General features: G+C 35.2%; 2 protein-coding genes across 2 annotated transcripts; both read right to left on the reverse strand.

Moving 5' to 3' along the window:
* Positions 1 to 3066: 3066 nt before the first annotated feature.
* On the reverse strand, positions 3067 to 5924 carry LOC110784407 (protein FAR1-RELATED SEQUENCE 5-like). The gene is made up of 4 exons (XM_056836083.1): positions 5755 to 5924; positions 4654 to 5621; positions 3350 to 4494; positions 3067 to 3264 (listed from the first exon to the last, which is right to left on the reverse strand). The coding sequence occupies exons 1-4, from the start codon at positions 5922 to 5924 to the stop codon at positions 3067 to 3069; spliced, it is 2481 nt and encodes an 826-aa protein (XP_056692061.1).
* Positions 5925 to 9169: 3245 nt separating this feature from the next.
* On the reverse strand, positions 9170 to 12203 carry LOC130467008 (ubiquitin-like-specific protease 1). The gene is made up of 6 exons (XM_056835521.1): positions 11946 to 12203; positions 11528 to 11853; positions 11269 to 11448; positions 11072 to 11176; positions 9460 to 9529; positions 9170 to 9346 (listed from the first exon to the last, which is right to left on the reverse strand). Exons 1-6 carry the CDS (start codon positions 11955 to 11957, stop codon positions 9185 to 9187), a joined length of 855 nt encoding a protein of 284 aa, XP_056691499.1. The 5' UTR covers positions 11958 to 12203; the 3' UTR covers positions 9170 to 9184.
* Positions 12204 to 12837: the final 634 nt, after the last annotated feature.

Below are 12837 nucleotides of genomic sequence, written 5' to 3' on the forward strand. Positions count from 1 at the left end.
TGGGGTAGGAAGTCGTCTCCTTTTCAGACCTTGCTTGGGTAATACTTTCCGAGACACTTGTTGTTTGTATCCCCTCTTAATTGGATGTGTCTCTCGCTCTGGCACTTCATCGTACTCCTCATCAGAATTCTCAACTTCATCATAGTTAGTCTCCTCAGCTTCATAGTCTTCATCACCCTCATCTTGACTTTCGTCTTCGTACGAATCTTCATCTACGACCGCCCTACTCTTTTTCGTTGGCGGTTTATGAATAGGAAGTACACTCAAGTCACTGGTGAAGTACTTACACAGTTCATCATCCCCAAAGTCCTCGAAGGATTTATGTTTTTTGTATTTGGACTTTGAAGTTCCCTCATATTCAATGACATTATTCCCCATTTTTCTCTTCGTATGCCTATGAACTAGTCCCTTCCTCATGACACTGTGAAAATAATAAATAGGGACACAAAATCAAATACTTATACTCATCTCAAATTACCAACAACAAACACACAAAAAAACCAAACATTACGCAAAATGGGTAACTACAAGTACTTTATATATGCATCTCAAATCACCAACAACGGACACAAAAAGTACCATACAGTAATCAATTTGACTACAGCACTTCAGTTTTACCAAACCCAATTTAGAAACGAGAAATGTACAACTGGGCCTTTAGAAATAGTTGAGTACAACTACTCAATACTGATGTCAATTCCCCAACAAAGAACGCAAAAACTAACCATACATTACTCAATTTGTAAGAACCCTAATTTAGGAACCCTAATTTATAAACAACATCTTTTGAATTGGGTCTTCTCATAAACTTTACTACAATTACTATGTACTACTGTCAAATCACCATACAACCAACGACAAAAACTCATACAAAATTCAATATGGATTTGTTAATTCTATTTAGGGAACCCTAAATGGAAATTGGGAACAATTGAATTGGGAACAAGTAGTGATTCAAATTGAAATACTGAAATTGTAAAGAAAATTTCGACTTTGATACCTGGGTGGTGGATTTGGTGAACGCCGTCGACAAGGCAAGTCGGAGTGGGGAAGTCGAAGAACTGCGACACTTCAGGAGAGAGAAAATACACAAGTAGAAATGACAGGAGAGAGAAAGGATTTTCCTATAATAATTTTATTTTTAAATTAAAATATGGGTTTAATATTAAGTTATTTGTACTGTCGAATCGACAAGTGTCTTTGTTTTGAATAATAACTTTTTTGAAATTTAAGTGTTAGTCAAATATCCCGCCCATAAAAAAAAACACTATAAGGACAATTTTAAGCCCCAATGGTTGGATCATTTTTTAAGGGCAAAGTACGAACTTGACATATTTGTAAAATTTAACGTACCAAATTCACCAGTATCTATCATATTTATAAAAGTATAAGTACCAAATGACGATAGTATCTAACAAAACTATACAAACGCTAGGTACCATTACAATAAAGGACATAGAGAACAGTACATAGATGTTCACTAAGGGTACCTTATAAAAATAAGTTTCAAGTCCAATAAGTTCGTTCGACATAGAGAACAGTACATAGATAAATTCACTAAGGGTACCTTATAAAAATAAGTTTCAAGTCCAATAAGTTCGTTCAGATAAATTCAGATAAGTTTCAATATGTTTCAATAAGTTCCAATAACTTTAGATAAATTCCAATTAGTTCCAATTAATTATTAATTATTAATAAATAAGTATTAATTATTTATTAGTAATTATTAATTACTTAATAATTACTGATTATTAAGTACTAATTAATACTTAATAATTAATAATTAATAACAATTATTCACTACATAATTATTTATTATGTATTAATAATTATTTATTACTACCTACATTCCTTAATGTTCTTTACACTTACTATTTGCACGACTTATTTATTCAATATTCAACGACTTATTTATTATTTTTTAATTATTAATTATTAAATATTATTAATTTATTATTACTTATTATTTACTATTTGAACCTTAATTAATGATTTATAGAAAAGTGCGAAAATGGTGTGGAAACGTGTAAGTTCAGATAAGTTCAGATAAATTCAGGTCAAATAAGTTGAACATAACGCACCCTAATGCTTCGAAACTACTAAGGGTTATGTGAAGGAAATAATGCCCAAGTATCCATTTAAGGTTAAGTAGTCTAATAAGTGTTGGTGAACCGTATGCCTAGCTAGAGGCCGGTTGTATTCCAGAAAACGGAAATATGGATCGTATCCTATCAAAGACGTAGATGTTGCCGGAAACGGAAACATGGTACGTATCAGATAATATTTTTGAAAATTGAAATATTGCCGGAGTCCTCGGAAATATTTCCGGAAATTGAAATTTATTCAGAAATAGAAATATATTGTCAAAATCGGATACATTACAAATTTGTTCGAAAACGGAAATGAATTGGGAATTATTAAATATTCTCCCAATCAATCGGAAATGAATTCCCGCATCACCAACCGAATTGCTTACAAAAGAAAATCGATATAGATCCGTTGTCATTTGTACATATCGGTTATAGGTAATTACTTTAGGGTTTGAGGGTTTAGGGTTAGGGTTAGGTATTTCATTTGTACATGTCGGTTCTACACATTAAACGTAATGGAAGGGCATAGATTTAATACAACAAAATTAAGTATGGATTACTGCACACTAATTAGGGACTTTTAAAAATTAAGTATGGATTAGGGACTTTTAAAAATTGGTACCCTAGTTATTCAAATACAGCCCACGCATGTTGAATTTGTTACATTTGTTGTACCAAATTAGGGTATCTTTGTTAAAGATTTTGGAATTTTTGTACCAAATTGGGTTATGTGTGCTGTATTTGGTACAGTATTTGTACCAAATTAGGTTTATTAGTACTTTTTAAGTCTTGAAGAATGACAGTAAGGATCGCAAAGTTGTGGTAATAACAACACATAAATATAGATTCTATCCCATTCAAACACATACACAGAAACACATACATATAGATCATTCAAATATCTGAAATGAACAACAACACATAAACAATTTCATTGTTAAACCTATTTTCCTCTTCATAGTTTTGACTTCGAAAATCACTTATCCCACCCAAGAGAATTTCGGCATAAAAGATCATCAACATTGTCAAGTCCAAGTCCATCATCACCAACATCACCAACATCACCAACATCATCTCCTCCAACTATGCTGGTGAAATACCCAACTGACCCATCTTGAGATAACATCTCAATACCCCCAGCAGAAGTGTGTGTCAACTCAACATCATCAGCGCCCTGAATAAGAATAAGTCAAATCAAAGTTAATGGTTTGGACATATGAACTGCAACGAAACAAGTACTATAAATACATTTGTAATACCTGCGTGGGAGGTTCCTGTGAGCAACCAGCAACATCATTTGTTTTGCTTCTCCTTCTCCTTATGGGTGTTTTCTTTTTTGGCTCAACACAAGAACGGTGCCTACAACTTGGTGTCCTATGTGGTTTATTTCTTGCCACAGGATCATTCACCTTGACGTTATCAGGAGGTGTTGCACATTTGTTTCGTTTGTTCACAGACTTAGGGGTACTTTTGGTGGTCCTCTTGTTTTTGGTTTGACTGCACCCATTGGTAACAGATTTTGGAGTAGTTGCCCTCTTCTTGTTGGTTTGAGACAAACCAGGAGTACCAACATCATCCTGTGTCTCATCAGCATCCATATCTTCCACACCAATCAACTGTTGATCCAACCGCTTCTCCAACACCTTCAATGTATCCATCACAATTTTAATGCACTCGGGATTCGTTGACGCCTTCAAACTGATTGGCTCGTATGCTAGCATTAATTTATCATGCTTCATGACATCTTCGGTCTTACTTGGATCATGGTACACCACCTTCACGCGCGAGTGCTTCCTTGACACATCTTTCCTCCATCTACGAAGAATATAAACATCTGGGACATCTTGAATGTCATGCATGTCATACACTTTTATAATGTGCCTGCAAAGTATACCGTCACTTCCAAACAGCTTGCATTCGCACTCCGCCAATTTAGTCTCCAAATTGAACTGCACAATATAATTCCGCCTGTACTTTGTTGAAAATTCCTTGCGGGTTTCCTTACACAACACCCACACTCTGTCCTCCAGCTTATGATGTGCAACTTCAGCTGACACCATAGTAGTCTCAAGAGAAGTAAGGTACAGTACACGATTGCACTGCTCTTGAACCTCGAGGAATTTTGCATCTGTGTACACCTTTCTAAAGGCTCTCTCAACACTAAATTGGGTGGCCAACGGGCGAACTGCCCTTTGGTCAGCTGCATCAGCCTGTTGCTCATCGTTAGCTCTAGATTCCACTGCTTTAATATAAAATGGAGCAAACTCAAACAATCGTGTGTGCTTATCAACGAACCCATCAAAGAACCTGTTTATGCTTTCGGATCTTTGAGTGCTCTTCATTCCAGCCCAAAACATCCCGTTCATAAATGCAGGCACCCACATTTCCCTTCCATGGTATAATCCTGAAATAGTAGCAAAAGGAAATCAACATAAACAAGTCTTGAACATCTTAAGGTCTGTTTTTTCTGCAGGAAAATGTGTGTCTACATGAAAATGTACCATATGGTTTTTTAATTAATGTACCATATATGAAATAATGAAAAGTATAATTATGGAATTACCTGCAAGCCAAATCTCACCCTCCAGTTTATACTTCTTGATTACATCAGTCCATTGCACTTCAAATTCATTCTTGGTAAGGCTGTTGTAAATCACATTATGAAGCTCAACTTTGAACAGCTCATAGTCATTGTATTTTCCAAGTTTGTGACTGAACTTGGTAAGTATGTGCCACAAGCACCATCGATGTCGGACATCAGGCATTACTTCTCGTAGGGCCTTCCTCATGGCAGCGTCTTGGTCAGTAAGAAAACCAATGGGTTTTTTGTTAGACATACATGACAACCACTCGGTAAATAACCATTCAAAGGTCTCTGAATCTTCATGGGATAACAATGCACACCCAAGCAGAATGGTTTGACCATGGTGATTAACCCCAACAAAGTTAGAAAATGGCAAGTCATACTCGTTTGTTAAGTAGGTGGAGTCAAACACTACAACATCTCCAAACTCTTCGTAAGCAGCTCTACTCCTAGCATCTACCCACATCACATCCTTTAATATGTTATCCTCACCCACCCTATGCTTGTGAAAGAAATTTTCATTGTCAGTAGACATCGCTTTAAAGTACTTCCACATTGCATTCCAATCTCCCTCCTTCATCTTTTCTGCCTTATCCCTAGCAATGATGTTTTGAAGATCTTTTTTGGTGAATGTCACGTTCTCAACTCCATTCCTCTCGCTAGCTAGACAGTTAAATATCTGAGGAACGTTAGCACCCGAGTTGTAGTCATTAAACAACTTCCTCTTTACAAGAGAGGTGATGTCTTCCTGTCGATACCTAGGAACATACCTAGATTTCCTCGGTGTTGGACAATGGTTCTTATGCTCATTAACTGCCCTTTTAACCACCCATTCCCCATCCTTGGTCCTGTTGCAATACATTAGAACAGGGCAATCACATTTCTTTGACCTTTTGGTGCCAAGCTCATCCCTAGTTGAGTAAACCCTTTTCCCCTCAACCCGACGCCTATACACTGCACGACCATAACATTCACACTTCCACAAGTATCCCCTCAGTTCCTTAGATTTTGCCCCCCCCCCCCTTTTGCACATACGACCCTGCAGCACGGAGTATGCCAAATCCTTGTTGTCTCCCATACCTTTTGTAGTACGTATCCACTTCTTCCCAACTCTGGAATACCATCCCAACAAATGGAGGACTCACTACATCATCATCGGCTCCATTTTCTTCTTCATCATCCGTAATGTGTACTTCCTCAATTACATCCTCAATTACATCCTCATTATCATTCCCAACAAATTCAACCATATTTCTGCAACATTTTACATTTCAATTAAGTAAAAACCCCTTTCAAAACCCTAACAAAGATTATTTCAGTACCTAAAAATCATTATCTATTCTCAAGGCTTATACATTCCCACTTATTTAATTATCAATACAGATTATTATAATTCACACTTAATTAATAATCATGCCTCAATTCTTACAAATTACCAATAATTTGTTTTGCTCATAATTTGTTTTGCTCAATTACAAAACTTAATTGCAATTTATCAATAACTGATTACCCTAATTCATTAATTGAATATGCAAAATTCATATATTGATTTACATAATTAAGACAAGCACATACCTTAAACTTGCTCAATGATGTGCGACCAACTGTTGATTTTTGTAGGAATACCAAATTCAACTCTGCTTTCTTTATCTCTCCTAAAACAATAAACCCCTAAAATTCTTTTTACACTGTACTTTCTATTTTCCCGCCCTTCTATTTCCATAATTTCCCCCCTTTTTTTGGGATATTTTGGCAGGCCAATAACGTGTCGGAATAAGGGGAACCAATCTCCTCTGACAATAGGACCTTGAAAAGGTAAAAAATATTCTCAAGATTTCGTATTATCTTATTGACTTTCTTCGTAAAATTATTATGGTACATAATACGTACCAAATATAATTTTTTTTGAATATAGTATTATTTTAATACCAAATATAGTTCATTTCACATTTGGTATAAATAAAATACCTGAATTTATGTCGGGTCGTAAATTTGGTACATATATCATACCGTTCCCTAAAATCTGGTACGGAATGGTACAACTGAAGTACCAACCTAAGTTTTTAGTATCATATGTTAACTTCTTTGTTACATATCTAAAGTATGGTACATATATAGTACCAATATCTATATTGGTACACATACAGTATATTCTTTTTTTTACCAGTTAATCAATGGTACTTGTTACGTCCAAATGTAGTATATTTTGTCTTTCATAAATCGATACATTTCCATTTATGAATACATTTTCATCTTCAAGTTAATACTCTTTGAATTTCGACTTTAATTTCAATGAAGAACCAAACTTCAAATACATTTTCAATCAGTTGAAAATTGGGAGTATTGGGGTTCTCTATAAGTTGGTACTCCCTTATCTCCATCTCCCCTTATCTTTCTCTCTGATTTTGTTCTGGTTTCTTTCTCTCTCCTGTTGAAGCAACAGAGGAACGCTTGCCTTCGAAGGAATTTCGTGGAAATATTTCCCTCCAACTTTTCGCGAAAATCTTTCCTGCAATTTGGCGAAATTTTCCCACCATGATTTCCCCCCTCAAATTTCAGCACATCCCGTTCCCCGTTACGGTGCAAAAGTACCATTCCAGCTCATTTTGGACACTTCTCCTTTAAATTTTAAGCAGTTTATATTTTTATAATGGTACTTGTGTCCATTTTGGACGCAAGCCATTATGGGCTGAGAAACCCTCCTATACCTTTGATATATATTTTTTTGAATGGACGGTAGCTTTGATTGATTCAACTGAATTCAACTGAAATCAATTTATCTAAACTATTTTCTTATTGATAAAAAATTACAAGTATTTGTGTGTAAATTGTCTTAAAATACTTAATTTTGCTGAACTGAACTTATGTAAATTTATCTGAACTTCTATTAACTTATTACTATTTTTATGAAATAAATCAAAATATAAGTTAAAACATGTTGAAACAAACAAATTCTAAGGACGACCCTGGATAATCTTTTTGGAATAATGAGTTATTCAAGGAGAACTTATCACAACATATCTAAACTAATACAAACTTTTATTTAAGACGGTCTTACAGAAAATACCGCTTTAATGACAGCCTAGTTGGCATACAATTTATTACATTAGCATATTTTTTATTGAAATATATATATATATATATATATATATATATATATATATATATATATATATATAGGTTTAGGCTCACGTGAGAAGGGGAAGTTGTGTGAGAAGCGTGAGAAGTACCGTACACCGTTTGATTTAATAGATCTGGTGGCTAAAAATCCACGTTCCTCATTAATGGCAGGATAGTAATTGTTGGTATCGTTTGTAAACTGGAAGATATGCGTGCGTGGGTTTGTTGTCTCCAAAGTCAGGTGTACGCATTCTTCTTCCTCCCCTCTCTCTCTTTCACCCAACTCTCTCCTCTATAGTCCATACCAGACAACTAACCCAAACGGCCAAATCACCATTGTCGTTGCTCAATTACCCACCACTGTTCTCCATTTCACGTCCATAGCTTCAATAGTTGATCGGAACTTTAATTATGGTTGATGTATCTGTGATGTATAATTGATGTACCTATAAGGGCTAGTGGATGTATTTGCAGTAGTTAGCTAATGTATCTACATCGAGACTCTCTAGTCTCTTGTTGTTCCCAACACTAGTGGAAAAAGGGTCATTTGCATCGCACTTTTAAGCACATTTGCGTCGCACATCGTGCGTGGCAAAAGCTCTCGACGCAAATGACTAAAAGTCAAATGTGCGACGCAAATGAACCTTATTTGCGTCGCACATTTAGCTAATGTGCGACGCAAATAACTTTTCAGGCATGGTGCTGAAAGTCATTTGCAACGCACATTAGCTAAATGTGCGACGCAAATAAGGTTCATTTGCAACGCACATTTAGCTAATGTGCGTTGCAAATGACTTTTCAGCACCATGCCTGAAAAGTTATTTGCGTCGCACATTAGCTAAATGTGCGACGCAAATAACTTTTTAGGCATGGTGCTGAAAAGTCATTTGCAACGCACATTAGCTAAATGTGCGTTGCAAATGACAATTTTAGCGCCAAAAAATTAAGTCATTTGCCTCGCATATTGAGCTAACGTGCGTTGCAAATGACTTATTTTTTAAAAAAAAATATTCGTTTTTTAATATTTTAGTTGGAAATTCCGACATGATCGTCTTTGAAATTAGACGCTTCATTCCCAATACCGGGAATACATTTATAATTAATACCTGTCACTAAAGTTTACAACGTAATTAACGCTCCCAATAAAAGGCAATTAAATTCGTCATAGATCGATCAACCAACATGTTACAACAAACATAAAATTATTACAACAAAGGTACGTAGCTAGCTAGAGATCAAGTTCATATTACAAATTAAGCTAAAAATTCGACATTGTTCATGAAGTAATCTGCCCAAAAATCTTTCACCTCATTAATCTCCTCCGGTGAATAGGGCAATGTTCTTGAAAAATCCTAAAAAAGTGTAAATAATTCAATTTATCAACGATTGATCAATATAATAGTTTTGTGTACTTCAATTTATTATATAAAGTACGTAGTTTATGAGAACATACCTTAGTAAGATCTTGACTATTACCATGATTCATTATTATGTCGTACATAAAACGCATGACGTAGTAGCCACAATCTAGTGATCCCGGTTGTTGAGCACACTAAATGCATTAAAATAAATAACACAAGTAAAATTTCTATCACATTGTATGTTATAATTTTGAAAAACTTATTTCTTAGGTAAATAATAAACTAATTATATATATATATATACCTGTGCTGGAATCCATGTTAATTTAGTTCCCTTAGATTGTCCACCTAGTCTCTTGTAACTCCGAAAAGCACTACACATTCGATAAAATATGCAATTATATATACTTTGTTTACACATGTAAATGCAAAGAATATTTTACATGTAAGTGCAATTATATACTTTATTTACACATGTAAATGCAATTATATACGTAGTAGTCACATTTAAGGCTAATTGGGTCGTTCTAGGTCATTTTTAGGCAAAAATGATGTTTTCGAACCCAACTTTGAACCAAAGAACCTAAGGAATGTTTTCAAACTTATTACACGTCTCATATGCATAGTTATAACTTTCTAAGGCCCTTTACAATCTATTATTTCACATTTAAGGCTATTTGGGTCGTCCTAGGTCATTTTTAGGCAAAAATGATGTTTTCGAACCCAACTTTGAACCAAAGAACCTAAGGAATGTTTTCAAACTTATTACACGTCTCATATGCATAGTTATAACTTTCTAAGGCCCTTTACAATCTATTATTTCACATTCAAGACTATTTGGGTCGTCCTAGGTCATTTTTAGGCAAAAATGATGTTTTCGAACCCAACTTTGAACCAAAGAACCTAAGGAATGTTTTCAAACTTATTACACGTCTCATATGCATAGTTATAACTTTCTAAGGCCCTTTACAATCTATTATTTCACATTTAAGGCTAATTGGGTCGTCCTAGGTCATTTTTAGGCAAAAATGATGTTTTCGAACCCAACTTTGAACCAAAGAACCTAAGGAATGTTTTCAAACTTATTACACGTCTCATATGCATAGTTATAACTTTCTAAGGCCCTTTACAATCTATTATTTCACATTCAAGGCTATTTGGGTCGTCCTAGGTCATTTTTAGGCAAAAATGATGTTTTCGAACCCAACTTTGAACCAAAGAACCTAAGGAATGTTTTCAAACTTATTACACGTCTCATATGCATAGTTATAACTTTCTAAGGCCCTTTACAATCTATTATTTCACATTTAAGGCTAATTGGGTCGTCCTAGGTCATTTTTAGGCAAAAATGATGTTTTCGAACCCAACTTTGAACCAAAGAACCTAAGGAATGTTTTCAAACTTATTACACGTCTCATATGCATAGTTATAACTTTCTAAGGCCCTTTACAATCTATTATTTCACATTTAAGGCTAATTGGGTCGTTCTAGGTCATTTTTAGGCAAAAATGATGTTTTCGAACCCAACTTTGAACCAAAGAACCTAAGGAATGTTTTCAAACTTATTACACGTCTCATATGCATAGTTATAACTTTCTAAGGCCCTTTACAATCTATTATTTCACATTTAAGGCTATTTGGGTCGTCCTAGGTCATTTTTAGGCAAAAATGATGTTTTCGAACCCAACTTTGAACCAAAGAACCTAAGGAATGTTTTCAAACTTATTACACGTCTCATATGCATAGTTATAACTTTCTAAGGCCCTTTACAATCTATTATTTCACATTCAAGGCTATTTGGGTCGTCCTAGGTCATTTTTAGGCAAAAATGATGTTTTCGAACCCAACTTTGAACTAAAGAACCTTAGGCAAAAATTTAGGCAAAAATGGCATTTTCATATGCATACTTTACTTACTTGTTTAGTGGCTCCTTAATCATCAAATTTCTCTTCTTCTGTTGAGAATCAAATATGTAGACCTCACGTTTAGACAAGCAAAGAACTAAAAGCATCCAGTGACTCCTACATACAAACAATAAACGTATGTAGTTAGAAAAAAAAAAGTTAAATTTATAACAATCAATTAAAAACGAAGTTCAAAGTAATTTTCATACTTTTCGTAGTATGGACATAAGATGAATGTCTTAGAACTAAGTGCACTCATGGACCTCGTCATGTACAATAGAATTCGATCTGCATCGGACTTTAACATGGTGGCCGAGATCATCTCCGGGCACATGAATCCAATACTATTGGGGTGACAATCATCGTGAAAACACAACTCACTCAAAGCCCTATAATATAGAGTGTAAGAACGTTAAGACAATCATAAAAATCAAATTTAGGGGCAAAATATGAATTTAGGTAACTCACGTAACAAAAACTTGTATTATTGATATATTGAGCCATGCTCCCGAGAGAAGTTGATCGGTGTCTTCAACGGTGACACTAATTTCAAAGTCCTTTTCCATATTGAATGTCCTTTTAGTGCAATGTACCTTAACGTGCTCCCCTTCTTTTAATCCCAACATCATAGTTTTCATCACATTGCACTTACCACTCAAATTTTGCACTTTATAATTTTCAAGGAAATAGGTTTTTGATTTAGTGTTGGACGCTTTTGTTCCACTTCCCCCAACCACTATCTCTTTCCCTTTGTTCCCTTTCCCTTTAGGCTCTTTACTTGTAGGCTTGTTTACCTGAGGTATGATTTTCAAATAACGATATACATATTAGTGAGCATACATGGTATAATAGTTCTACTTCAAATTATCATGCATATGTTAGTTACCTCCTCATTCATAAGCGACACCAAATGCTTTGGCCACTGAGTGAAGGTACCATGAGCTTGAGCAAGTTTCTTAATATATTGAGAAGGCACGGGGACGGGAGCTTCTTTGTACGCGGGCTCAAAATCATCAACGCTCACTTTCACGTTATCGGACGTGACGTCGTTGTGGTGATCAAGGAGCAACTCTGGACATATGGTACCATAGGCAACAAAGACTTTCTCCGAGCCTATGTTCAGGTATAGATGGCACGGGACAGGTTCCTTATTATTTATTTTGAACAATAACGCAAATACAATATAACATGTTAGAAAAGTTCAATAGAATTAACTAGAAACAAATTACTTGAAAAACACAAATTATCATACCGTAATGTCGGCAAATGGATCTAAACCCCCGGAACGACAACTACTATGAACATTTGCGTCTATCCTCATATGGCTTGGTATTTGGACACCAAGTTCTTTAGCAAATGTGATAAATTTCTCCATGACCATGGCATCCATCTTGGAGTTCATCTCTTGTATTGTCTCATCTTTGACCCTTTTGGTCACTCTTGCTTCCATTTCCTCCATCTCCGCATCTCCATACCGTCGAAAGCTACGCCGCTCTCCGGTCCCCCACACAGCTTTGATGCCTACTCCACCACCAAATGTTAGTGGTCTCCCTTCTTTAGTCTTACCAAGTGCACGAGATAAGACATCATCTCGTGCACTTTTGGGAACAAATTCCCCTTCATCTTGTTTCCTTTTCCATTCATCCTACATGAAATCAAATGGTTTTGAGAAAAGTTCAACACTTGGTTTCATAGTTAAGAACATATATGAAATTAGAGGAATCACAACATTACGCAAAATTGTTAAATGAACTTACAATATTTTCTTTGACCTTTTG

This window comes from Spinacia oleracea, chromosome 2 (assembly GCF_020520425.1).
Source record: "Spinacia oleracea cultivar Varoflay chromosome 2, BTI_SOV_V1, whole genome shotgun sequence".
NCBI lineage: Eukaryota > Viridiplantae > Streptophyta > Magnoliopsida > Caryophyllales > Amaranthaceae > Spinacia > Spinacia oleracea.

Excerpts from the sequence above, each read along its gene's own strand:
- LOC110784407 (XM_056836083.1), bottom strand. The coding sequence starts at position 5,924 with ATGGTTGAATTTGTTGGGAATGATAATGAGGATGTAATTGAGGATGTA. Across the intron at positions 4,495-4,653 it reads GGGTGAGATTTGGCTTGCAG|GATTATACCATGGAAGGGAA; the intron begins GTAATTCCATAA and ends CTACTATTTCAG. Across the intron at positions 3,265-3,349 it reads CACAGGAACCTCCCACGCAG|GGCGCTGATGATGTTGAGTT; the intron begins GTATTACAAATG and ends ATTCTTATTCAG.
- LOC130467008 (XM_056835521.1), bottom strand. Across the intron at positions 11,177-11,268 it reads TTATGTCCATACTACGAAAA|GAGTCACTGGATGCTTTTAG; the intron begins GTATGAAAATTA and ends GTTTGTATGTAG. Across the intron at positions 9,530-11,071 it reads ATTAAGGAGCCACTAAACAA|TGCTTTTCGGAGTTACAAGA; the intron begins GTAAGTAAAGTA and ends TCGAATGTGTAG.